This window comes from Hypanus sabinus, chromosome 29 (assembly GCF_030144855.1).
Source record: "Hypanus sabinus isolate sHypSab1 chromosome 29, sHypSab1.hap1, whole genome shotgun sequence".
NCBI classification, from domain to species: domain Eukaryota; kingdom Metazoa; phylum Chordata; class Chondrichthyes; order Myliobatiformes; family Dasyatidae; genus Hypanus; species Hypanus sabinus.
Window position 1 is genome coordinate 33,276,296 of NC_082734.1, and position 26,856 is coordinate 33,303,151.

The window sequence follows — 26,856 nt, forward strand, 5'->3', positions numbered from 1 at the left end:
TGATACAGAGCAGAGTAGGTCCTTCCAGGTCTGTGAGCCACGCTGCCCCAGCAACTCCAACATACCCAACTGAACAAAACCTGTTGAAACATAAACCAAATCACTGGAGAGATGCAGCTGGTGGGTATAAGACTCGTCTTTTATTCAACAAAATGAGGCACGCTGTGGAGGAAGAGGCCTGTTTGACCCAATATTACATGGCATTTTATACACTAAAGATCAAAGAGCAATTCTACAGTTGCCATGTATCTACAATGCTTCATTTGAAATACATATAACATTCACACCTCCTTTGCACCCACACTCCACACACACAAATGAACGCTAATCAGCATTTTCTGGTTTTCAGATCCACAGCTCTAGGACACCATTGTCCAGGGCTGCATTTTAAATTTAATCTACAATCCATTTTCAGGTCTGACGATTGGTTGCTGAAGTTAATATTTGTTATACACCCTAATTCCAGAATATCCCCAAACAGGGATGACTTACAATGACCAATTAACCTGCCCAGTACATCTTTGGACTGTGGAAGTAAACTAGAGGACTCAGAGAAACCCCATGCATCCCACAGGGAGCATGTGTAGAGACTCCTGATAGAATGGCACCAGAATTGAGCTCAGAACTTTGGAATGCCCCAAGCATTAATAACATTGTGCTGAGTTCTGTCAACATCCTTGTAAATCTTCTCTGCACCCATTACAGTTTAATAAATCTATCTTATAGCATGGTGACAATAATCTATGAGTGGCCTCAGCAATGTCTTGTACAACTGCAACATAACAACCCCTCTTTTACAAACACAGGAGACTCTGCAGATGCTGGAAATCCAGAGCTACGCACACAAAATGCTGGAGGAACATAGCAGGTCAGGCTATGGAAATGCAACAGTATAGTACAAGACATAAAAAAATACAATGAATAATACAAGGATGAATGAAAAGGTAGCATTCATTGCTCATTCAGAATCTGATGGTGCATGGTGAAGAAGCTGTTCCTAAAACGTTCAGTGTTGTGTTCAGTCATATCTTCAGGCTCCCCCGATGGTAGTAATGAGAGGAAGGCATGTTCCAGGTGGTGAAGGATGCCTCCTCCTCTTGAAAATGCCCTCTGGTAGGGAAGGTTGTACAGTCCTGTGCAGCCTCTTTCCATCCTATACATTGGTGTCTCCATACGGTGATGCAGCCACTCAGAATGCCCTCCACTGTACATCTGTCGGTATTTGCAGGAGTCTTTGGTGAACACCGAATTTCCCGATGGACAACTGAAGATGTGTGTGTCTGTGTGTGTGTGAGTGTGTGCCTGTGTGTAGGTGAGTGTGTGTCTGTGTGTGTGTGTGTATATATATATGTGAGTGTGTGCCTGTGTGTAGGTGAGTGTGTGTGTGCCTGTGTGTCTGTCTGTGTGTGTCTGTATGTATGTGTGTGTATATATGTGAGTGTGTGTGTGTGTGTGTGTGTCTGTGTATGTATGTGAGTGTGTGTCTGTGTGTATGTATATATGTGAGTGTGTGTGTATGTATGTATATGTGAGTCTGTGTGTGCCTGTGTGTGTGTATATGGGTGTGTCTGTATGACTGCATGTGTATGTGAGTGTGTGTGTGTCTGTGTATGTGTGTGTCTGTATATATGAGTGTGTGTCTGTGTGTGTATGAGTGTGTCTGACTGCGTGTGTATGTGAGTGTGTGTGTGTATGTGTTTGTCTGTCTGTGTCTGTGACCGTGAGGGTTTCCTCCCGGTTCCTTCCCACATCCCAATGTGAGGGGACAGTGGGATAATCAGCCACTGCTAATTGCTCCTGTGTGTGGGTGAGGGGTGCAATCTGAGGGGGGCAGGTGTTTGAAGGAATAGGGGGAAAATAAATGGGATTAGATCTGATCACGAGGTTGTTCGGTTGTTGGAAATGGAGTATCAGAATGCTGGAAGAGCACAGCAGGCCAGGCAGCTTCTGCGGAGGGGAATAAATCTGAGATATGTTTCAAAATTGTGCTCACTTTCGGATGAACTATATGTACACAGGGTGTAAAGGAAGTTCTGCGTCAGTACCACAGGCACATGGCTTCACGTGAAAAATACACAATATGGCGAGGTTGTCAGATGTACCCACACTCTCGGGTGTTGTTCCCGCCCAGGAAACTCGGAGAAGAGGTGATGAGTGAGATCTGTCCCCGGCCTTGCTCTCGGAAACATGGGTGAGCGGGTGAGTCAGCGCGGGTGTGAAATCCGGCTGACTCAGAGCTGGTTCCAGCGCCACATCACGTCCCGGCTCAGCCCCGAACTACCCCTGACGACAACGAAACCCCTCACCCCCTTCTGTATCTACAAGTACGGTCCAGCGTGCTGTACCAAACTAAACTCACCTATTCGCTTTACACGGTTAGACAAATCGTTTCTGCTTGCAGTCCATTCTCGGCACATCCACGTGCCCAACAGCCTCTTAAACACCTCTATCATAACCGACCCCACCATCGGTGTAAAATGTTGCCACGTACATCTCCTTTGAGGTTTCCACTTCCCATCTGAAATGCGACCCACGTACAGATTCTTTGCGAGAAACCGCGGAGTTGTGGACACGGCTCAGAACAAACATCACGGAAACCAACCTGTCTGCACGTCCGGCCGCTGGAGCAGAATCAAAGGCCCCGCCGATTCTGGACAATCACCCCTCCACCGAGCAGAAGGTACGAAAACACGTCCCACCTTCTACCCCGCTGTTTGAATGTCCCCTAGATTGTAGAATGGACACTGGACCTCACGATCTTTTTTTTTATTATTACAAAATCCTTTATTACAAATTTCGGTGCTATACAATATATACAAAACAGTGGCAAACACAATTACTGCACTACAAATAGACAATAGACATTACACCAGAATGTTGCCATCTCTATCCACGATGGCATTTACACCCCGCGGAGCCCAACGGTCTCGAAACTCCTCCAAGGCCACTGTGGACTGCGCGTGTTCCTTTTCAATAGTTACCCGAGCACGAACAAACCCCCTAAACATTGCCAGGCAGTCTGCCCGGGGAGATCCTCCCGCCACCCGTTTCCAAGACCCTCGGATGGCGGATTTCGCCAGCCCCAGGAGCAAGTTGACTAGGACATCCTCATCCCTCCATGCCCCCTTCCTTACTGGATGACCATATATAAACAGGGTGGGACTAAAATGCAGCCAGAAGGCGATCTTGCGCCCTATCGTCTCCCTGTACTGCCCCTCTTTGCGGCAGTTATAATTAATCCTGCATTGTTATTACTCTGGCTCAATACACTGTATAATGATTTGACCTGTATGAACAGTATCCAAGACAAGCTTTTCACTGCAGCTCAGCACGCATGGCGGTAATAAAACCATCCAAATTATAGGAATACAAATTTCAACCGTGGGGGGGAAGGATACCGGCTGCCTACTCTATCGGTTCTTCTCATAATCTTATAAACATGCATCTCCGCACAACCTCCCCCCATCCAGAGAAAACAGCCCAAGTTTGTCCAACCCCTCTAATGCCCTCTAAACCAGGTAGCATCCTGGCAAACCTCATCTACACGGCTCCAAGGCCCCCATACCTGTAACGGGACCGAACGCAGTACTCCAGGCGCAACCTAGCCGGAGTTAAATCAAGCTGCAAGTCATTTCTCAACTCTTGAAGTTGGTTACTTGGCCAAAGAAGCTAAGCATGCTAGACGTCTTCTTTATCAGCCCTATTAAACTGGACAGTCACGTCCAGGGGAGCTGTGGACTTGGGCCCCTGCTCCCATTGATTCAACTTCATCCACCAGAGAAAAAGAAAAATGAATGCAAGCATTTCTAACTCCCACACCCCATCTAAACATCTCTTCTTAGTTTCCCTTCATGTCCCAAGTTTGACCTGTTACCCCAACACATCTCTTGCTCCCTCTGCTAGAACAGATGGACACCAAGCCGAGGTCATTCAGTGAAAGCCCCAGCCTGCAGGATGTCCAGCGTCTGACAAAGCATGTACACTTTGGTAGGACTTGCACAGTGAATGGTAGAGCACTGAGGAGCGATCGAGAATAGAGATACATCATACCTTGAAAGTGGCACCCCTGTAGATGGTGTTGTAAAAGGGTCTTTTGGCACATAGGCCTTTATCAGAAAGGGGATGTTATGGTGAAACTGTACAAGCCATTGATGAGGCCTCATTTGGAGTACTGTCTGCATTTCTGTTCGCCTAGCTACAGAAACAATATCAATAAGCTCAGAAGAGTGAAGACAAAATTTTCACAGGTATTGCTGGAACTTGAGTTCCTGAGTTATAAGGTAAGTTTGAGTATTCACTGGAGAATGAGGAAAGATCGTAATGAGGAATACGATATTATAAATAGGGAGAGTAAGTACATGCAAGGCTTTCCCCCCTGAGGTTGGTTGAGACTAGAACTGGAGGTCAAAGGTTTAGGGTGTAAGTTGAAGTATTGAAAGGGAACCCCTTCATGCAGAGAGTGCTGGTGGGAGTGGGGAATGGTGAATGCAGTTCCCTTGTAACTTGGAGAGGACATGGACGGGAGGGGTGTAGGAGGGATACGGTCTGGGTAGATCAAGCTGGCATGGATTTTATGGGCTGTAGGGCCTGTTTTGGTGCTGTCGTGCTCTACGTCTCATACAGTGGAGAGCGTTCCGACTAGTTACATCCCAGCATGACATGAGAACTCCAACTGACAGGAATGTGTGCGGGTACAGCAAGTTCCATAAAGAATACAGCTCTCTCTCCCCTCGAGGAATATCTACATAAGGTGATATCCCAGGAAGGCAACATCAACGATCAGGGACCCCACCCCATCTACTGGGCTGTGCACTCTTTTCAATGCTGCCAGCAGGAGATGAAGACCCACACTTCAGATTTCGAACAACAGCTTCTTTCCCGGTGCCTACAGGTCTTAAACCAACTTGAAAATCCATAATTCTACCTCAGACACTGTTTCCCTCAACTTATACCAATGTCAATAATTTATGTTGAGGTAGTTAATATTTGTTATGCACTGCTGTAAAGAAATGGGGTAGCAGAGAATGTAATGGGGTAGTGGTGAGTAATGGGGTAGTAGAGAATGTAATGGGGTAGTGGTGAGTAATGGGGTAGTAGAGAATGTAATGGGGTAGTGGTGAGTAATGGGGTAGTAGAGAGTAATGGGGTAGTAGAGAAGATTAAAGCCCACTTACCCTATTTGTCAGGACATGGGGTATAACAGTCATGAAGTTATCTTGCAGCTTTATAAAACCCTAGTCAGGCCCATCTGGAGAACTGCATTTAGCTCTGGTCACCTCATCACAGGAAGGGTGAGGGGGTTTTGGAGAGGGTGTAGAAGAAGTTATGCCACCTGGATAGAAGGCATGAGCTATAAGGAGAGATTGGACATACAGTATGTAGAACTGCAGACACTAAGGGGAGATCTGATGGAGGTTTATAAGATTATGAGAGGTACAGATAGATTAGACAGCCAGTACCTTTTACCCAGGAATGAAATGTTTAAATTTCAAAGTAAATTTTATTATCAGAGACCGTTTATGTCACCACATGCAACCCTGCGATTCTTTTTCCTGAGGGCAAATCTAAACAGTAACTAAACAGGATCGATGACGATGAAAGATCAACAAGAGTGCAGAAGGCAACAAACTGTGCAAATGCCAATATAAATAAATAGCAATAAATAACAAGAACATGAAATAACAAGATAATGAGTCAAAGTGAGATTGTTGGTTATGGGAACATCTCAGTGGATGGGCAGGTGAATGTAGTTACCCCATTTTGTTCAAGAGCCCGATGTTTGAGCGGTAGTAACTGTTCTTGAACCTGGTGGTGTGAGTCCTAAGGCTCCTGTAGCTTCTACCTGATGGCAGCAGTGAGAAAAGAGCACAGCCTGGATAGCGTAACTCTCTGATGATGGATGCTGCTTTCCTATAACAGCATTTCAAGTAGATGTGCTCAATGGTTGGGCTTTTCCCGTGATGTACTGGTCGGAATCCACTAACTTGTGTAGGATTTTCTGATCAAAGGCACTGGTGTTTCCATACCAAACCATGATGCAGCCAGTCAGTACACTCTCCACTACACATGTACAGAGGTCTGCCAAGATTTTTGATGACATGCCGAACCTCTGCAGAGTTCTGAAGGAGTAGAAGTGCTCTCGTGCTCTCTTCACAAATAAATTTATATGATGGGTCCAGGACAGCTCCTCTGAGATTGTGATACCTAGGAATTTAGTTACTGAACCTCTCCACTTCTGATGAGAATAGGCTTATAAATCTCTGGTTTCCCTCTCCTGAAGTCTACAATCAGTTCCTTGGTCTTGCTGACATTGAGTGAGAGACCGTTGTCGTAACACCACATTGTTTAATTTTCCTCCTAAATGCCGAGTCATCACCATCTTTGGTGCGGCCCACAACAATGGTGTCATCAGCAAATTTGAATGTGGTGTTGGAGCCGTGCTTAGCCACACAGTCATAGGTGTAAAGCGAGTCGAGCAGGGGGCTACGCATAGAAACTTGTGCACCTGTGAGATCGTGGAGGAGCTGCTTTTGCCAACTGAACTGACCGGGGAAAACAAGTGAGGAAAACTAGGATCCAATCGCACAAGGAGGTATTAAGACCAAGGTCCTGGAGTTTTTTGATTAGTTTTGAGGGGATCATGGTATTAAATGTTGAGCTGTAATCAATAAAGAGCACCTTGATGTATGCATCTTTGTTGTCCAAATGTTCCAGAGTTGAGTGAAGAGCCAATGAGATGGCATCTGCTGTAGATCTGTTGCTCCAGTTGGCAAATTGGAGTGGATCCAAGTCGCCTCTCAGGCAGTAGCTGATATGTTTCATCACCAGCCTGTCAAAACACTTCCTCACTGTGGAGTTACCACACTCTTCTATGATTGAAGCCTGCTTGAAGCAGATGGGCACCATGCACTGCCAAAGTGAGAGGTTCAAGATATCAGTGAACATCAGTAAATCTGAGGGAGGTATTTAAGATGAGAGAGATAATTTCAAAGGAGCCGTGAGAGGTAAGTTTTTACACAGAACATGGTAGGGCCTGGACTGTGCAGGTACATTGGAGGTGTGGTGAGAAGGGAATGACATTCTGTGGGAGGGGTGGGGTCATCTGCAAACATGTAGATAGAGTAGAGGGCCGAGTGTGGTAGTAATCATGGAGGAGATGTTGTTCTCAATCTTTGTGTCTGCTGGTCAGGGGTTGTAAACGGAGTTTGTTTGGAATTATAGTATTGAAGCAGAGCTCGTGGTCTAACATAGGTGTCTTTGTTGTCCAGATGCTCCATAGATTGATTGTAGGGCCAGGGAGGTGGTATCTGTGTTTCACCTGCTCCAGATGTAGGCAAATTGCAGTGGGTCAAGATTACCTGGGAGACAATTTGCCACTTCTAGCCTCACAAATCCACAGGGTTTTACCCCAATCCAAAAGGTTTTAACCCAAATGAACAGGGTTTTACCCCCAATCTACAGTGACTTAACCCAATCTATAGTGTTGTACCCCAAACCACAGAGCTTTATCCCCAATCCACACTGAAGTACCCCAAATCCACAGGGTTTTACCCCAATCTACAGGGTTTACCCCAATCCACACCTTTATCCCAAAACTACAGTTTTAACCTCAATCCTCAGGACTTTACCCCAATCCAAAAGGTTTTATCCCAATCTGCCGGGTTTTAACCCAATCTACATTTTAGCCCAAATCACAGGGTTTTAATCTAATCTACATGGTTTTACTCTCAATCTACCATGACTTCCCCCAATCCACTGAGGTTTACTTCCAATCCACAGAGCTATACTCCAAAACTACAGAGGTTTAACCAAAACTACAGGGTGTTACCCCAACCCACAGGAATTTACCCGCAATCTACACGATTCTACTCTCAACCTACAGGAATAGCACCCAATCTTCAGGGTTTCTTGCCCAATTCATGTGGTCTTTCCCCTAAACCCCAGGTCTTTACCCCTATTCCACAGGGTTCCCTCCAATGTACGGGGGTTTATCCCTAAAAAGACCTTAAGACATAGGAGTAGAATTAGGCCGTTTGGCCCATCGAGTCTGCTCTGCCATTTAATCGTGGCTGATCCTTCCGCTCCTCAGCTCCACTCCCTGGCTTTCTTCCCGTAACATTTGATACCGTGTCCAATCAAGAACCTATCAAGCTTTGCCTTAAATACACCCAATAACCAGGCCTCCACAGCTGCCTGTGGTAATAAATGCCACAAATTCACTACCCTCTGGCTAAAGAAGTTTCTCCACATCTGTTTTAAATAGATGTCCCTCTATGCTGAGGCTGTGCCCTCTTGTCCTAGGCTCCCCCACAAGGGAAACAGCCTTTCCATATCTACTCTGTCAAGTCCTTACAACATTTGAAAGGTTTCAGTGAGATCCCTCCCCCATCATACTAAAATCCAGAGTCATCAAATGTTCCTTGTATGATAACCCTTTCATTCCCAGAATCATACTTGTAAACCTCCTGTGAACCCTCTCCATGCCAGCACATCTTTTCTTAGATGAGGAGTCCAGAACTGTCCACAATGCTCAAGGTGAGGCCTCATCAGTGCCTCATAAAGCCTCAGCATCACATCCCTGCTCTTGTATTCTAGACCTTTTAAAATGACTATTAACATTGCATTTGCTTTCTTTACCAACAATTCTACCTACAAGTTAACCGTTAGGGTGTTCTGCACAAGGACTCCCAAGTCCCTTTGCATCTCAGATTTTTGGATTTTCTGTCCATTTAGAAAATAGTCTGTAAATTTATTTCTACTACCAAAGTACATGAGCATGCATTTTCCAAAATTATATTTAATTTGCCACTTTCTTGCCTATTCCTAATCTGTCCAGGTCCTTCTGCAGCCTACCTGTTTCCTCAACACTTCCTGCCCCTCCACCAATCTTCATATCATCTGCACATTTGGCAACAAAGCCATCTATTCTACCAAATAAATAATTGATATTCAGCATAAAAAGAAACAGTCCCAACACCAATCCCTGCAGAACAACACTAGTTACTGGCAGCCAACCAGAAAAGGATCCTTTTATTCCCACGCACTGCCTTCTACCAATTAACCAAAGCTCTAACCATGCCAGTAACTCTCCTGTAATACCATGGGCTCTTAACTTGGTAAGCAGCCTCATGTGTGGCACCTTGTCAAAGGCCTTCTGAAAGTCCAAATATACAACATCCATTGCATCCCCTTTATCTAACCTGCTTGTAATCTCTTCAAAGAATTCCAATAGGTTTGTCAGACAGGATTTTCTATTAAGGAAACCATGCTGACTTTGTCCTATCATGTCCCGTGTCACCAAGTACTCCATAACCTTATCCTTAACAATTGCCTCCAACATCTTCTCAACTACTGAGATTAGGCTAACTGGTCTACAATTTCCTTTCTGTTGCCTTCCTCCTTTCTTAAAAAGTGGAATGACATTTGCAATTTTCCAGTCCTCTGGCACCATGCCAGAGTCCAATAATTTTTTTTGAAAGATCATAACTAATGCCTCCACAATCTCTACCAGTACCTCTTTCAGAACCCTAGGGGGCAGCTCATCTGGTCTGGGTGACATGTACCCTTAAGTCTTTCAGCTTTTCGGGCACCTTCTCCTTGTAATAGTAACTGCATTCACCCCTCTTCCCTCGCACCCTTCAATATCTGGCATGCTGCTAGTGTCTTCCACAGTGAAGACTCATTTTCTAGCAGTCCTGTATCCACATCATCTTTATTTTATTTTTATATATTTCAAGAAGTTTTTACTACCCACTTTGATAGTTTGCTAGCTTGCTTTCATATTTTATCTTTTCCCTCCTAATGATTCCTTTAGTTGACAAAGTTTTGCCCCAGGTACCACGGGTTGTACCATCATTCTACAGGGATTCCCCCCAATAGAACATAGAAATCTACAGCACATTACAGGCCCTTCGGCCCACAATGTTGTGTTGACCATGTAACCTACTGAACAAACTGCCGAGAATTTCCCTACCGCATAGCCAACTATTTTTCCAAGCTCCACGTACCTATCTAAGAGCCTCTCAAAAGACCCTATTGTATCCGCTTCCACCACCATCACTGGCAGAGCATTCCACACACTCACCACTCTCTGTGTTAAAACTTACCCTGACATCCCCTCTGTACCTACTTCCAAGCACCTTAAAACTGTGCCCCCTCGTGTTAGCATTTTCAGCCCTGGGAAAAGCCTCTGGCTACCCACACGATCAATGCCCCTCATCACCTTATACACCTCTATCAGCTCACCTCTCATCCTCTATTGCTCCAAGGAGAAAAGGCCAAATTAACTCAACCTTTTCTCATAAGGTACACTCCCCAATCCAGGCAACAACCTTGTAAATCTCCTCTGCACTCTCTCTATAGTATCCACATCCTGCCCGTAGTGAGGGACCAGAACTGAACACGGTACTCCAAGTGGGGTCTGACCAAGGTCTTATATAGCTGTAACATGACCTCATGCTCTTGAACTCAATCCCATGGTTGATGAAGGCCATCACACCATACGCCTTATTAACAACACTGTCAGCCTATGCAGCAGCTTTGAATTTCCTATGATCCCCAAGATCTCTCTGATCCTCCACACTGCCAAGAGTCTTACCATTAATACTATATTCTGTCTTCAAATTTGACCTACCAAAATGAACTACTTCACACTTACCTGGGTTGAAGTCAATCTGCCTCTTGTCAGCCCAGTTCTGCATCCTATTGATGTCCTCTGTTACGTCTGATAGCCCTCCACACCATCCACAACACTCTCAACCTTTGTGTCATCAGCAAACTTACTAACCCACCCTTCTACTTCTTCATTCAGGTCGTTTATAAAAATCACAAAGAGGAGGGGTCCCAAAACAGATCCCTGCGGAACACCATTGGTCACCGACCTCCATGCAGACTATGACCACCCTTTGCCTTCTGTGAGCAAGCCAATATTGGATCCACAAAGCAAGGCCTCCTCAGATCCCATGCCTCCTTACTTTCTGAATGAGCTTTGCACAGGGAACCTTATCAAGTGCCTGACTTAAATCTATATACACTACATCCACTACAATCTACGGGGTTTCCCGGTTTCTCCCAATCGACTTGGTCTATAGGCTTCACCCACCCTATCCACAGAGTTTACCCATCTATAGAGTTTTGCCCCAGTGAATAGGGTTTTACCCCAATGTAGGTTTACTCCCAATTTACATGGATTTACACCAATTCACAGAGCTTTACCCTCAACCCACAGGGTTTTAACCACGATTCTCAGCATTTTACCCCAAAACTACAGGGTCTTATCTTAAAACTACATGGTTTTAGCCCTAAATACAAATATACCACTAATCCACAGAATTTTACACCCATACACAGGATTTTAAATCAATCTTCAGAATTGTACCTAAAATCTACAAAAAGTTACGCCCAATCCATGTTTTTTTTTAAAACACAGGGTTTTATCTCTAATCAACAGTGTTTTACCCCCTGGTTAATCCACTGGGTTTTATCCCCAAGCCTACATGGTTTTACCACCAATCTACAGTTTCCCCCCCCCCCAATCTACAGGGTTTCCCAGTTTTCTTCCATCTATAGGGTTCCTGCTAACCCACAGGCTTCCCGGTTTGCCCCTTAGGGTTTTACCCCCCAAACCACAGTTTTATCTCAATCTACAGTGTTTTACACACATTCCACTGGATTTTTACCTCAAATCCTGAGTTTTACCCCAATCCACAGAGTTTTATCCAAATCCACGGGGATTTACCGCAATCTACCGGGGTTTACCCCCATCCACAGGATTTTACCCCAAACCACAGTTTTAACCGCAATCCACAGTTTTATCCCAGTTGAAAGTCTTTACCGCAGTCCACAGTTTTACCCCTAATCCATATAATTTTACACCAATCTACAGTGTTTTGCCCCCAATCCACAGGATTGTACCCCCGAAAACAGAGTTCTGTCCCAAATCCATAGTGTCCCCGGGTCTCTGTGCCGATGATCTCCTCCCCGGAACGTTGCTTCGTGGAACTTTCGTGCCGCGGCGATGAATTGCCGGGAACATCCGGTTTGCGGCTAAGGAGGCGGTGGAGGGAGAGAGCGGTGAGTGAGGGGGAGGAAGGGAGGGGGCAGGGAGTGGAGTAGAGGGAAGTAGGGGAGGGGTGGATAAAGAGGGGACGGAGGTAAAGTGGGGAGGAAATGAAGAACGGCGGTGGAGGGGGGGGTTGGAGAAATGAAAGCGGAAGGAAGGAGGGAGAGAGAGGACGGGGAGGGAGAGGATTATACAAGGAGGTGATGGGAGGGGAAGTGTTATGAGGGAGTGGGGTGAGGTAGGAGTTGGGTAGAGAGTGGAGAGAAGGAGCGGAAAGGGGATGGATGGGTCGACAGGAGAGAGAAATGAAGGAAAATAGAGGGTGAGGAGGGTAGTGTGGGTGGGGTGAGGGAGGGGAGAGGAGGAAAGGGAGTAGGTGGGGGTAGAGGGAGGAAGAGTGGGGGAGGGAAAGGAGTTGGGAAGGAAAGGGAGGGGTGAGGGAAGAGTGAGGAGTTCAGGGGAAGGAGGGGAGGGGAGGAATGTGAAGGAAGAATGGTTTGGGGAGGAGGCTGAGGAGTGGGGGAGGGAGAGTGGGGTGGGTGGGTGGAGGGAGGGTGTGGAAGGAGACGGAGGTATGAAGGGGTGGAGGATGGGAGGGGCAAGGGGAAAGAGGCAGGGGAGGGAGAGGCGGGAGTGATGGACATGTGGAAGTAGTGGAGGTGATGAAGGAGGGGTATGGGGTGTATGTGAGTGGGAGGGAGGGGAAGGAAGGTGGGCAGGTGCATACAGTGAAGGAGGTTGGAGACGGAATGAATGAGGGATTGTAGGGGTGGGACCTGATGGGGAAGAGAACAAGGGGAGAGCAGAAGGGAAAGGAATAGGGAGTGGAAATGAAAGGAAGGTAATTTTGGGGTGGGGGATTGAGGGGAGTGGGGTGGGAATGAAGGATGGGGTGTGAGATGTGCAGAATGGAGGAATGGTGAACAGATGGGTGAGAGAGAAGTGAAGTGAGTGAACCTGTGTTGTGTAGGGGTCAGTGTTTGTTAAGGGGGATTTCTATGAAAGTGTGGCGAGAATGGGTAGTGTGGGTGTGTGCACACAGTGACAGGGTGTCACTCTGGGACAGGAAGCTTCCATCACTGATTTTTCATTGTCCTGTGGAAAACTTCTGTCTGCCGGCCATCCAGGCAGCCCCTTCCATGTTGAGGTAGTGGCCTAGCTGGAGTAAAGGGCGGTGGGCCAAAGGAATTTGCTCGAGGGGGGCAGAGTGGAGTTTGAGACATGTTGGGAAGGAAGGAGAGAAAGGGTGAGGGAAGAGATGACAGAAGGAGTCAGTTGTTGAGAGATGAGGTGCAGGTTCTGGGGTGTGGTACAGACAGTGGTAATGGAACCAGATACGAGAGGTTGGTGAGCAGCTCCAGGAGGGGATAGGAAAAGTGTGTGGGTGATGATGGACATTATCATGGAATTAGTGCCAATTTCAAATTGACATTTATTAATTGAATGTACAGAAGCATCCAGTGAAATGCACTGTTTATATTCACAACTGACACACCCAAAGATGTGTTGGGGGCAGCCCACAAGAGTCACCACACATTCTAGTGCCAACGTAGCATGCCCACAATGTTCACCAGAACCAACATGCAACCAGCAGCAAAGCAAACCCCTTTCCCACCCACTGACACCCACATGGACAGACAGACCTCCAACCCCAGGACAGGCTGATTTCAGTACTTGGCCAGGGAGCAAGTTAAATGCAACAGTAACAGCAGAGCAACATGAGAGTGGGTCCCTCCCACCCGCACGGACAGATCTCCAATCCAGTACTTGGACGGCATTAACCAAACAGACAAACTTTACAAGGAGCCTCAAACAGAATAACCACGCTGTAATGATTGAGACCAGGGTCCTGCCAGAGCAAAGATCCCTTGGTCACGTACAAGTGGTCAGTATAGATGGTGGGATGAAGGGCCTGTTTCCATGACTGAAGCAAAACAGAATTCACATCTCGTGTTACCGCGACAGAGAGAGTGCAGGTTACAACGAGGTGATTGGAAGATCAAATGTTTATGTTCAGCATCTGAGGAGTCTGATAACAGCAGAGTAGAAGCTGTGGTACTTGCTTTCAGGCTTTTGTACCTTCTGCCCGAGAGGTGGGAGAGGCCCTTCATTATGCCAGCTGCTTTACCAAGCCAGTTTTAATAGTAGATGGAGTTAATGGAGGGCAGGTTGCTTCATGTGATGGACAGTTGTGTCCACAACTCTCTGCAGTTTCTTAAGAGACATAGAACAACACGGCATGGATATATGCCCTTTGGCCCAACCAGTCCCTGCTAACCACTCAGTCACAATTTTGTGTGTTCAGGCCCCACCCATCCAAGTATTTCATAAATTACCCTATTGTACCTGCCTTGAGTACTTCCCCTCATATATACTCTACACCCCCTGCATGAAAAGTTTGCCCTGCAGGTTCCTTTTGAATTTTTTCCCTTTCACTCTAAATCCATGCACTGGAGTTTTGGAATCCCCTACTCTGAGGAAAAGACTATTACCATTCATCTTAGCTGTGCCTCTTCTAACTTTAAACACTTCTGTAAGGTTGTCTGTCATCCTCCTACACTCTTAGTCTGACCATCCTCCCCATAACTCATGATCTCTAGACCTCACAACATCCTCCTATATCTTGTGTGCCCTCTTTCCAGTTCAGCTCTGTGTTTCCTGTAAGAGCAAAACAGTACACACTTCTCCAAGTGTGGCCTCACCAACAATTTATACAACTCCTATACTCCCAACTCCTATACTCGATGGACGGGTAATGCTGCCCAGTCCGCTACATTGACAACTGCATTGGTGCTGCTTTATGTGCCCATGCCAAGCTCATCAATTTCATCAACTTTGCCTCCAACATCCACCCTCCCCTCAGATTTACTTGGACCATCTCCGACACCTGACTCCCCTATCCCTACCTCTCTGTAGTCTGTCTACTGATGTCTTTTATAAACCAACTGACTCACATAGTTACCTTGACTGTACCTCTTCCCACCCTGTTACTTGTATAAGTGCTACTCCCTTTTCTCAATTCTTCCTCTCTGCCGTATCTGTTCTCAGGATGAAGCTTACCATTCTTGAATATCTTTCTTCAAAGGATCAGGTTTCTCTTCCTCTGCCTTCACCTGCATCTCCGTATTTCCCAGACATCTTCCCTCACCCCATCCTCCTGCCACCATAACTGCCCAGTATCCACTCTCACCTCCCTTTTACTCTTTATGAATCTGAAAAATATTTTGGTGTCCTCTTTTATATTATTGGTTAGTTTGCCTTCATATTTAATCTTTTATCTCATTGCATTTTTTGTTGCCTTCTATTGATTTTTAAAAGCTTCCCGCTAATTTTTGGTACATTATATACCCTCTCTTTTACTTTAATTCTGTCTTTGACCTCCCTTGTCAGCTGTGGTTGCCTCATCCTCCCTTTAGAATACTAGTTCATCTTCAGAATGATTCTGTCCTGCTCCTTCCCAGAATTGTTGTCAGAAACTCCAGCCATTGCTGTTCTGTCATCTCTGATAGTGTCCCCTTCTAATCAACTTTGACCAGCTCCTCTCTCATGCCTCTAACTCCATTTCCTCCACTATAACACTAATGCATCTGACTTTAGCTTCTCTCTCTCAAGCTGCAGGGAGATTTCTATCATATTTTTATCACTGTCTCCTAAAGGTTTCTTTACCTTAAGCTCCTGAATCAAATCTGGTTCACAACACCTGAATGAGAATAGCTGATCCCTGCTAGACTCAGCCACAAGCTGCTCTGTTGTAGGCATTCCACAAATTTCTTCTCTTGGGATCCAGCACCAACCTGATTTTTCCAATCTACCTACATATTGAAATCCCCATGGCTATCACAAATTTGCCCGTTTTACCTGCCTTTTCTATCTTCTGTTGTTATTTGTACCCCAGATCCTGGCTACTGTTGGGATGCCTGTATCTAACTCCCATAAAGGTCTGTTTACCCCTGCAGTTTTTTTTTAACTCTTCACAAGGATTCTACATCTTCTGATCCTATGTCATCTTTTCTAAGGATTTGACTTTTTTTTACCAACAGAGCCACCCGCCCCCCCCCAGCTACCTGCCTTTCAGTACAATGTGGATGTTAAGTTCCCAAGTATGCTCTCCTTTCAGTTATGACTCAGAAATGCCACAATGTTGTACCTGCCGAACTCTGACTGCGCTACAGGATCATCTGCTTTATTCTGTATACTGTGTACACTCAAATATTACATCTTCAGTTCTGTGTTCATCACTTTTTTAAAAAATTTGCCACCATGTTACCAAAAGTTTAATTCTTATGCATTTCTGAACTTGTTGGTTTTCCATTCTGGAGACTTTGTAACCTCTCCTGCACTCTCCTTCCATTTCACCGTATCCTCAATTTTCCAAACTGTTGATCGTACTATTTAGTTTAAAGACACACTTCAACCCATCCCACTGGCTGCCTGTCCTTACTGACAGTCTCGGTACACATTGCACCTCTTTGTATACCAACTGCCCCTCTTCACTCTCGGAACATATGCAATGCTGACTGAGTGAGCTGGGGCTTTTTCTCTTGAAAGCGAAGGAGGCTGAGAGGTAACCTGATAGAAGTGTGTAAGCTGATATGAGGCGTAGGTAGAGTGCATAGCCAGTGCCTTTTTCTACAGGGTGGCAATGGCTAATACAAGAGGGCATAATTTTAAAGTGTTGGAGGAAAACAGAGGATGTCAGAGGTAGTTTTTTAAATATTTAGAGCTGTGACTGCATGGACCAGTTCTATGTCGTGGTCTCTTGAGCCCCACAAATGACCAGGAAACTCAGAAGATTCTTCAAGAAGTGTTAAACTTTAATTTACAAATCAAAGCTGAGACAGTCATTGAGCTAGTTGCTGATTGCCCACCGATCCTTGGACATAGCATTTTTTACAGCAATCTCCTGGTTTAGTTGCATTAGTGTATCCAATCGGTCTATAGTTGCGTATCACACGTACATCCACCACTATTGTTTCTACCCATTGACTTAATCATGTTCTAATCTACATCTCTTTAGCTACCTCTCATTAACACACCATTATCTTCTGCATACTAAATTGGATACATGCATAGCAAATAGCAAGCTCAAAGCTGACTACATAGTTTTGATTACACAGCAAACAATGCAACTTTTATACTCCAATAGCTACTGGGGATGATGACATTAGGGATGTTTAGGCACATGACCTGGCTATGTCATCTCACTGAGGAGCACAGAATGCATTTAAACTCATCAGGCAGCTGCACTGCCCAACATTGCTCTGTAATATGTAACAGCACACCTTTCCGGGTTATGTGGTTAGTCTGGGACTCCAGTTTTTCTCTTGGCATCTCTACAGGTTTTGAGAAGGGGGTGAAGACGTTACAGTATAGCACAAGGTCCCTCGGTCCACCATGATGTGCTGAACTGTTGACCAGAAGGCATAGGAGCAGAATTAGGCCGTTCGGTCCATCAAGTCTCCTCTGCCTGATTTATTTTTACTCTCAATTGCTTTTTTCCCTGCTGTCTCCCTGTAACCTTTGACACCCTGACTAATCAACCTATCAAACTCCACTTTAAATATACCCAATGATTGTCCTCCAGAGCCGTCAGTGGCAATGAATTCCACAGATTCACCACCCTCTGACTAAGGGAATTCCTCCTCATCTCCATTTGAGTCGTACTGTCTTAGAAACAGCACCGCACAGAAACAGGCTCTTTGGCCCATCTAGTCTTTGCAAACCATTAATCCATTAGTCCTATCGACCTGCACTGGACCATAGCCTTTCATAACCCTCCCAGCCATATACTTATCCAAACTTTTCTGAAATGTTGAACCTGACGGCACTGGCAGCTCTTTTCACACTCTCACTACCCTCTGAGTAAAGAAATTCCCTTAAACATCTCAAGTCCTCCCAAAGTGCAACGCCTCAAACTCTGCATGCAATTTCATCTGCCATTTTTCAGGCCAATTTTCCAGCTGGTCCAGATCCTGCTGCAAGTTTTGATGCCCTTCCTCGCTGTCCATTGCACCCCCAATCTTGGTATCAGATTGTTGATGTAGATGACGAACAATGGACCCAGCATCAATCCATGCAGCACACCTCTAGTCACAGAGGCAACTATCCAATACCAATCTCTGGCTTCTCCCCAAAGCCAATGTTGAATATAATTTACAAGTGACTGTACCTCCTTGACTAAGCTCCCTTGCAGCACCTTGTCAAAGGCCTTACTAAAGTCCACGTAGACAATAGACAACATCCATTGCCTTTCCTTCATCAACTTACAGGGTAGCCTCCTCAAAAAAGCTCTATAAAATTAGTTTGACTTGACCTACCTGGTACAAAACCATGCTGACTATCCATAATCAGTCCCTGTCTATTCAAATATTGTCTATCTTCCTTTAGAATGTCCTCCCGGGCTCACCGGCCTATAATTTCCCAGCTTATTCTTAGAGCCTTTCTTAAACAACAGAACAACATTAACTATCCTTCAATCGTCTGGCACCTCACCTGTGGCTAAGGACTTTCTAAATACCTCTGCTTGGGCCCCTGCTGTTTCTGCATTAGCCTCCCAAAGGTCCAAGGGAACACCTTTTCAGGCCCTGGGGACAGCAAACACTTACTCCTCCGCAAACTGTATGCGGTCTATGACTTCACAGCTCTTTCGCTTCACTTCCATAGAATTTGTGTCCATCTACTGAGTAAATACTGATGCAAAAATCACTTAAGATCTTTCCCATCTCTTTTGATTCCATCCATAAGTGACCACGCTGGTCTTCTAGAGGACCAATTTTGTCCCTTTCTACCCTTTTGCTGTTAATATGTGTGTAGAAGCCCTTAGGATTCTCCTTCACCTCGTCTGCTAGAGGAGCCTCATGCCTGCTTTTTGCTCTTCTGATTTCCCTCTTAGGAGCACCTTCTGAATCCTGCTGAAAGGTTTCAGCCCAAATGTCAACTGTACTTTTTTCTCATCACTGCTGCTGAGTTCCTCCAGCATTTAGTTTGTGTTTCCCTCTTGGGTGTTTACTTGCATTTCTTATACTCCTCAAGCACTTCATTTGTTCCTACTTGCCTGTACCTGCTATGCACCTCCTCCTTAACCAGGACTTAATATCTCTCAGGAACCAGGGTTCCCTAAACATGTTAGTTTAGATACAAACTCTGTACTCTCAAAATTTCTCTTTTGAGGGTGTTCCACTTGTCAAGCATACTTTTGCCAAAAGACAAACCATCCCAATCTACACTTGCCAGATTCTTTCTGAAACCATTAAAATTAGCCTTTCTCCAATTTAGAATCTCAACTCATGGACCCAGACCTATCCTTTTCCTTAATTATCTAATGGAATTAAGATCACTGGATCCAGAGATCTGTCACTTGACCCGTCTTGTTTTCAACTAGGAGATTCAGTATTGCACTTTCGCTCATTAGGACCTCTTTTATATTGATTAAGAAAACTTTCCTGAACACATTTGACAAACTCTTTCCTATCTAGTCCTGTTATAGTATGGGAGTCCCAGACAATATGTGGAATGTTAAAATTACCTACTATCACAACCTTCTGTTTCTTACAACAGTCGCGATCTCTCTCCAAATTTGTTCCTCTAAATCCTACAGACTGTTGGTCTGTAATATAATCCCATTAACGTGGTCATACCTTTCTTATTCCTCAGTTCCACCTATATCGCCACACTAGATGAGCTCTGCAGTCTGTCCTAACTGAGCACTACCATGACAAGTAATGGCTGCCTGATAAAGAACACCACCTCTGCCCCTTTAATTCCTCCCACTTGATCATGTCTAAAACAATGGAACGTTGATCTGCCAGTCCTGGCCCCCCTGCAACCAAGTCTTAATAATGGCTATAATGTCATAATTCCATGTGCTAACCAATGCCCTAAGCTCATTTGCCTTTTCTATAATACTCATTGCACTGAACTAGACAGCTCAGAACATTATTCCCACTGTGCTCAACCTATCCACTCCTGTCTTCGTATGTAGGCTTAACATCTCTCCCTACAATCTCACTATTTGCCCTGCCCTGATTTCCCATCCCCCTGCAACTCTAGTTTAACCCTCCCTGTCCATGCAGCACTAAGCTATTAGGTATTAGTCCCTCTCCAGCTCATTTGCAAGCCACCCCGTCTCTACAGGTCCCGTCTTCCCTGGAAGAGAGCCTAGTGATCCAAAAATCTGAAGCCCTCCCTCCTGCATCAACTTCTTAGCCATGTGTTAAACTGTATGATCTTCCCACTTCTAGCCTCTCTTGCATGTAACACAGGTAACATTTCTAAGATCACAACCCTGGAACTCCTGCCTTTTAACTTAGCATTTCACTCCCTGAACTCACTGCAGAACCTCATCACCCTTCCTGCCCATGTCATTGGTACTGACCTGGACCATGACCTCTGGGTGCTCAAGAATGCTGTGGACTCAATCTGAGATGACCCTGGCACATGGAAAACAACATACCATCCAGGAATCTTGTTCTTTTCCACAGAACTTCCTTTCTGTTCCCCTAATCAATGGATCTCCTGACTAAGTGCCAGGAACTTGACCACTGAGGCTTTCCTCCGCTAGGTCAACTCCCCATCAGTATCCAAAGTGATATACTTGTTATTGAGGGGAACGGCACGGGGTTACCCCGCACTGACTGCCAATCCCCTTTACCCCTTCTGATGGTCACCCATGGTCGTGCATCTTAGGTGTGCAATTACTTCCTGTATCATTTGTTAATCAAGCCCACAGCCTCCCGAATGATCTGAAATTCATGCTTCAGTACCCTTACACGGTGTATAAGAAACTACAGTGAATGCACTTCTTGCAGGTATAGTCATCGGAGCACTGAAGGTCTCTGCCTTCGCACATCCCATAAGAGGAGCATTGAATTATCCTGCCTGGCGTCCCTACTGTTCTCACTGTACAATAAGAAAGAAAGAAAGAAAGCTACCTGGACAATCTACCTAGAGCCTCTGCGTCTTCTTGCCAAAGCTTTAACACTGGCCCACTCACACAATGGCCGCTCCACTAAACTTAACTTTTATTGTCCTTTGCCATGTGCCTAATTAACCCAGGATCTGCGACCTGCAGAATGTCTCAAATGGTAGCACTGCCCTTTTCAAATCTTGTCCCCAGTACGCACAATGCAATGACTCCCAGCAGTCTGTGGTGTTCTAAAGGGACGTCCTTCTATTCTGTAGCTGGAGCCCAAGGAAACACCCTCTGTATGTCAGTTCTACCTAGGTCAATACACGGTGTGTTTCAGTAAGGTTCCCCCTCATTCTTCCTCATACGTTAACCCTTTCGTTCCCAGGGTCATGACAACCAATCCCTTCTCACAGGCAAATGGTACCAGTTTGGGACTCCTGGTCAGCACAGTTGTGTTGGGTTGAAGAGCCTGCTCCCTGCAGTGTGACCTGGACTCAGACAGTGGTATTGGTTTATTTCTGTCACAAGTACCATGATACAGTGAAAACTTGTCTTGCACACTGTCATACAGATCACAGTGTATTGAGGTAGAACAAGGGAAAATAATGCAGAATGTAAAAGATACCAAAAGGTACATACAGTGAATGTAAACGATAAAAGTGGAAGATTATAACGAGTTAGATTCTGAGGCCAAAAGTCCATCTTATTGTACGCAACGTCAGTTTAAGAGTCTGATAACAGTGGGATGGGAGATGTCCTTGTGCCTGGAGTTACAGCGCCCATAAAAAGTGTTCACCCCTCTTGAAAATGTTCATGTTTTATTGTTTTACAACATTGAATCACAGTGAATTTAATTAGGCATTTTTGTGACATTGATCAGCAGAAAAAGACTTTTGTGACAAAGTGAAAACAGATCTCTACAAAGTGGTCTAAATTAATTACAGATATGAAACACTTGGATAAGTATTCATCGCCTTCAAGTCAGTATTTAGTAGATGTACCTTTGGCAGCGATTACAGCCTTGAGTCTGTGTGGGTAGGTTTCTGAGCTTTGCACGTCTGGACACTCCAATTTTCCCCCATTCTTCTTCATAAAACTGCTTAAGCTCTGCAGCTCTGTCAGATTACATGGGGATTGTGAGGGTATGGGCCTTTTCAAGTCCAGCCACAAAATTTCATTTGGATTGAGGTGTGGACTCTGATTTGGTGCCTCCAGGACATGGTTATTTTTAAGCCATTCTTGTGTAGTGTTGGCTTTATGCTTGAGGTCATTGTTTTGCTGGAAAACAGGTCTTCTCCTGATGAAGGGTCTCGGCCCGAAACGTCGACGGTGCTTCTTCCTGTAGATGCTGCCTGGCCTGCTGTGTTCCAACAGTATTTTGTGTGCGTTGTTCTTCTCCCAAGTTGCAGTTCTCTTGCAGACTGCATCAGGCTTTCCTCCAGGATTTCCCTGTATTTTGCTGCATTCGTTTTACCCTCCACCGTCACAAGCCCTCCAGGGTCTGCTGCAGCCACCACCATGTTTCACAGTATAGATGGTGTGTTTTTGATGATGTGCCAAATATAGCATCTACTCTGACGGCCAAAAAAACTTAGTTTTGGTTTCCAGCTGACTTCAAGAGTCTCCCACATGCCTTCTGTTGTGTGTAGTCTCTCCCTTCTCAACCACTGAAGCTTGTAACTCCACCGGAGTTGTCTTGGGTCTCTCGGTGGCCTCCCTCATTAGTCCCCTTCTCGCTCAATCTCTCAGTTTTGGGGGACAGCCTGCTCTTGGCAGATTTACAGCTGTACCATATTCTTTCCATTTCTTGGTGATTGACTTAACTGTACTCCAAGGGATTTTCAGTGACTAGGAAATTTTTTTATATCCCTCTCCTGACTTGTGCTTTTCAATAACCTTTTTGCGGAGTTGCTTGGAGTGTTCATTTGTCCTCATGGTGTAGTTTTTGCCAGGGTACTGACTCACCGAAGCTGGGCCTTCCAGATACAGATGTATTTTTACAACAATCATTTGAAACACCTTGACTGCACATAGGTCTCCAAAAACATCTCTATTTAACTAATTGTGTGATTTCTAAAACCAATTGGCATCACCAGTTAAGATTTAGTGTGTCATATTACAGGGGATGAATTCTTACACAATCAATTATTTTGTGTTATATTTGTAATTAATTTAGATCACTTTGTAGAGATTTGTTTTCACTTTGACACGAAAGTGTATTTTTTTTGTTGATCAGTGTCAAAAAAGCCATATTAAGTCCACTGTCATTAAATATTACAAAACAATAAAACATGGTAACTTCGGGGGGGTGGGGGGGGATACTTTTCATAGGGTCTGAACGTGGTATCAGGCTATTCACTATTCTGCCCAAAGCAAGAGTGGGAAAGGGAGGGTATCTAAGGTGGGTGGGGTCTTTGATTATTTACTTATTGAGAAATAGCATGGAATAGGCCATGCTACCCAGCACCCCCTGATTTAATCCTAGGACAGTTTATCCTGCGTCTTTGAACAGTAGGAGGAAACCAACATGGTAATGGGGATCCTCCATTACCATGTAAACTGTGCAAGCTACATCCTGTGCAAACTCCTTACAGTCAGCGGCGTGGTGTATAGTGCCCCAAGTTATGCTGGCTACTTTAGGACAGAGTCCGTGGAGGAGAAGCTGATTTGCACGGTATGCTGAGCTGACGGTGGGGAGAGATGTGCTCGTGATATATTGGGCTAAGTACACTGCTCTCTGCAGTGTACTTCTAGCATTCCAGTGTGATTGCTGTACAGCCGGTTGGGACAGTACATCTGTCGGTGATGTGTCTGAGTGTGAGTGCATGCACACATTGTCACGATGTGATGCTGGGGATATCGCGAGAGAAGCGAATTGTTCACATTCTTGTTAGTCTGCCTGTTCCCTCTCCCTCCCCTCCCCCTGTCTGTTGTCCCTCCTTGTGTCTGTCTACTCCTCCTCTCAGTCTCCCTCGCCACTCCGCCCCGACTCCCTACACCCCTTCATGTCCCATCGCCCTGTCCCCATCCCCTACAAAGCTCAGGCCCTTCCCTTGCCCCTTACTCCCTTCACCTCAACCCACCTGCCCAATCCCTCCTCCCTGTTTCCCCCTCCTACCCATCTCCCCCCCCCCCCAGTCTATTCCCATTCCCCATCTTACCTACCTTGCCACGCACTCCCTCCCCTGCCACGCTTGGCTTCTCCCCCCACTCTTCCCCCCCCCCCAATCCTCACTCCCCGTGCTGACCTTTCTCCTTCCAACCCCCTGCAGGTTTCCCGTCGCCCCCGTCCCTCCCCCCACCAGCCAAACCGATGGCCTTGGATGGGCAGGAGGCTGCTGCAAGCCAGGAGCCCGGGAGGAGGAACCGGAGGCGCGGCCCCTATGCCTGCCCCGAGTGTGGTGAGATCTCCTCCTCGCTGGCCCGTCTCCGTTCACACACACGCAGCGCCCACCGGCCCCCGGGACCCCCGGCCAAGCGCGGCATCAAGGGAAAAGCTGAGGGAAACGCCACAGTAATCGTCAAGACAGAGGCTGAGGAAAATGACAGGGGAAATGGCGAGCCAGCTGCCTTCGAGCGCAGTGCGGAAAGAGGACCGGCAGTCGCAAAGCGAGCCTCCAGGGGCCGACCCAGGAAGGTGGCTGCGCTGAGCTCCCCAGCAGAGGCCACTAGCGAGGGCCCGGCGAGTGAAAACTGGACGGTCATTGTGAGCGACAAGCTAACTGCTGTGGGTAACAGGACCGTCATTGGGGGTGATGAGACTCTCACCATGAGTGACACGATCGCCAGTGTCTCTTTCGATGCTGGGACTGAGGGTGTGGCAGCAGTTGCCGGGGGCGAGGAGATGGCTGCAATGGGCCTCAAGATGGTGGCCATGGGCAACAAGATGGTGGCCATGGGTGACAGGGTGGCCGCCTGCCTAGCCGGGGGTGATGAAGTGGCCGAAATGGGCAGCAAGATGGTCGCCATGGGCACCAGGATGGTGGTAGGGGCCGACAGGCTGGTCACTGGGGTTGATGGGATGGCTGCCATTGGTGACGAGCCAGTCGCCGGGGGTGACGAAACTGTCGCCAGGAGTGATGAGATAGGTGACGAGTCTTTTGCTGGGGGCAACAGGATGGTTGTTGGTCCTGACAGGACAGTTCGCCGTTTCCCCTGCCCACTGTGCCCCAAGGCGTACCGGACTGCGTCAGAGCTGCGGGCCCACGGTCGCTCGCACACGGGTGAGAAGCCCTTCATCTGCGGCGAGTGTGGCAAGGCGTTTGCTCGGCCTGTTTGCCTCCGGGTGCACGCTGCCCAGGCCCACGGTCCCGGTCCCGGCCGGGCCTGCCTCTGCGCCCACTGCGGCAAAGCCTGCGCTAGCCCGGCCAAGCTGCGGGTTCACGAGCGCCTGCACACCGGCGAGCGGCCCTATGCCTGTCCCGATTGCGGCAAGGCCTTCGCTGACCCGTCCGTGTGTCGCAAGCACCGGCGGGCCCACGCTGGCCTGAGGCCCCACGTCTGCCCTGCCTGCGGCCAGCGCTACGCCGAGCTCAAGGACTTGCGCAATCACCAGCGCCGGCACACGGGTGAGCGGCCCTTCCTCTGCGCCGCCTGCGGCAAGGCCTTCGGCCGCCTCTCCTCACTTACCTGTCACCAACGCATTCACGCCGCCGACAAACCCCACCGCTGCGCCGACTGCGGCAAGTCCTTCACCCAGCGCTCCTCCTGGCGTAACCATCGCCGCACCCACTCCGGTGAGAGGCCTTTCCTCTGCCCCGCCTGCGGCCGCCTCTTCGCCGATCCCTCCTCCTTCCGGCGCCACCAGCGGGCCCACGCCGGACTGAGGCCCCACGCCTGCGACCGTTGCCCGAAGCGCTTCCGCCAGCCTGCCGACCTAGCCCTGCACCGCCGCGTCCATACCGGCGAGCGGCCGCATCCCTGTCCCGACTGCGGCAAGGCCTTCGCGGCCTCCTGGGACCTGAAGCGGCACCGGCTGGCCCACAGCGGCCTACGGCCCCACGCCTGCCCCGACTGCGGCAAAGCCTTCGCTGAGCGGGCTGGCCTGACCAAGCACCGGCGCACCCACACCGGCGAGAGGCCCTACCGCTGTGGCCGCTGTGACAAGGCTTTCGGAGTCTCCTCGGGCCTGCGTAAGCACCTGCGCTCCCATGCCCAGGAGCCCTGCCCCATTTGCCCCGCTGTGCTGGAAGGCCGGGCCGCTCTCCGCCGCCACCAACGGGAGCACCCCCCACCCCCACCCTCCTCGGACGGGACACCAGCCCCCCTGCCCTCTGCCTCTTCCCCCTCTACCACCACAGCTCTCTGGCGCTTTCCCTGCCTCCTCTGCGGCAAGGAATTCACCAGGCGCTCAGGCCTGCGCCGACACCAGAGGGCCCATGCCGAGAGGGAGGTGCAGAGAGGAGGAGAGGGGCAAGAGGAGGCAGAGAGGGACACCCCGCAGCAGGGGGTGCAGGAGGTGGCTATCGTCTCCCCTAGGGTCAAGGAAGAAGAGGAGGAACAGGGGGAGAGGGGGCACTGGCCGGAGGTGGAGAGGGAAGAGGCGAAGGTCCAGCTGCCGGCTGGGGCTGGATTTCAAGGGGAGGGGTGTTGAACCTGAGGGTTGTGTGTAGGATGAGGAGCCCCCTGTCATCAATTCATCCAATTGTCCCTCCAGCCTCTCTGCTCTCTCCCCACAGTACCCCTTTCTCACCCAGTCTCTCTGCTCTCTCCCCAAGGTACCCCCTCTCTCTCACCCAGTCTCCTCTCTGCTCTCTCTCTCCCCACAGTACCCCTTTCTCACCCAGTCTCTCTGCTCTCTCTCTCCCCACAGTACCCCTTTCTCACCCAGTCTCTCTGCTCTCTCCCCAAGGTACCCCCTCTCTCTCACCCAGTCTCCTCTCTGCTC

General features: G+C 47.5%; 1 protein-coding gene across 2 annotated transcripts; it reads left to right on the forward strand.

The window, feature by feature from the left end:
• The first annotated feature begins 12,010 nt into the window (after positions 1-12,010).
• On the forward strand, positions 12,011-26,852 carry LOC132383216 (zinc finger protein 668-like). Of its 2 annotated transcripts, none has more exons than XM_059954110.1 (2): positions 12,011-12,072; positions 24,242-26,852. In XM_059954110.1, exon 2 carries the CDS (start codon positions 24,283-24,285, stop codon positions 26,560-26,562), a length of 2,280 nt encoding a protein of 759 aa, XP_059810093.1. In that variant the 5' UTR covers positions 12,011-12,072; positions 24,242-24,282; the 3' UTR covers positions 26,563-26,852. The 2 variants fall into 2 exon arrangements, with proteins under 2 accessions (XP_059810093.1, XP_059810094.1); XM_059954111.1 differs by lacking the exon at positions 12,011-12,072 and adding an exon at positions 12,783-12,902.
• Positions 26,853-26,856: the final 4 nt, after the last annotated feature.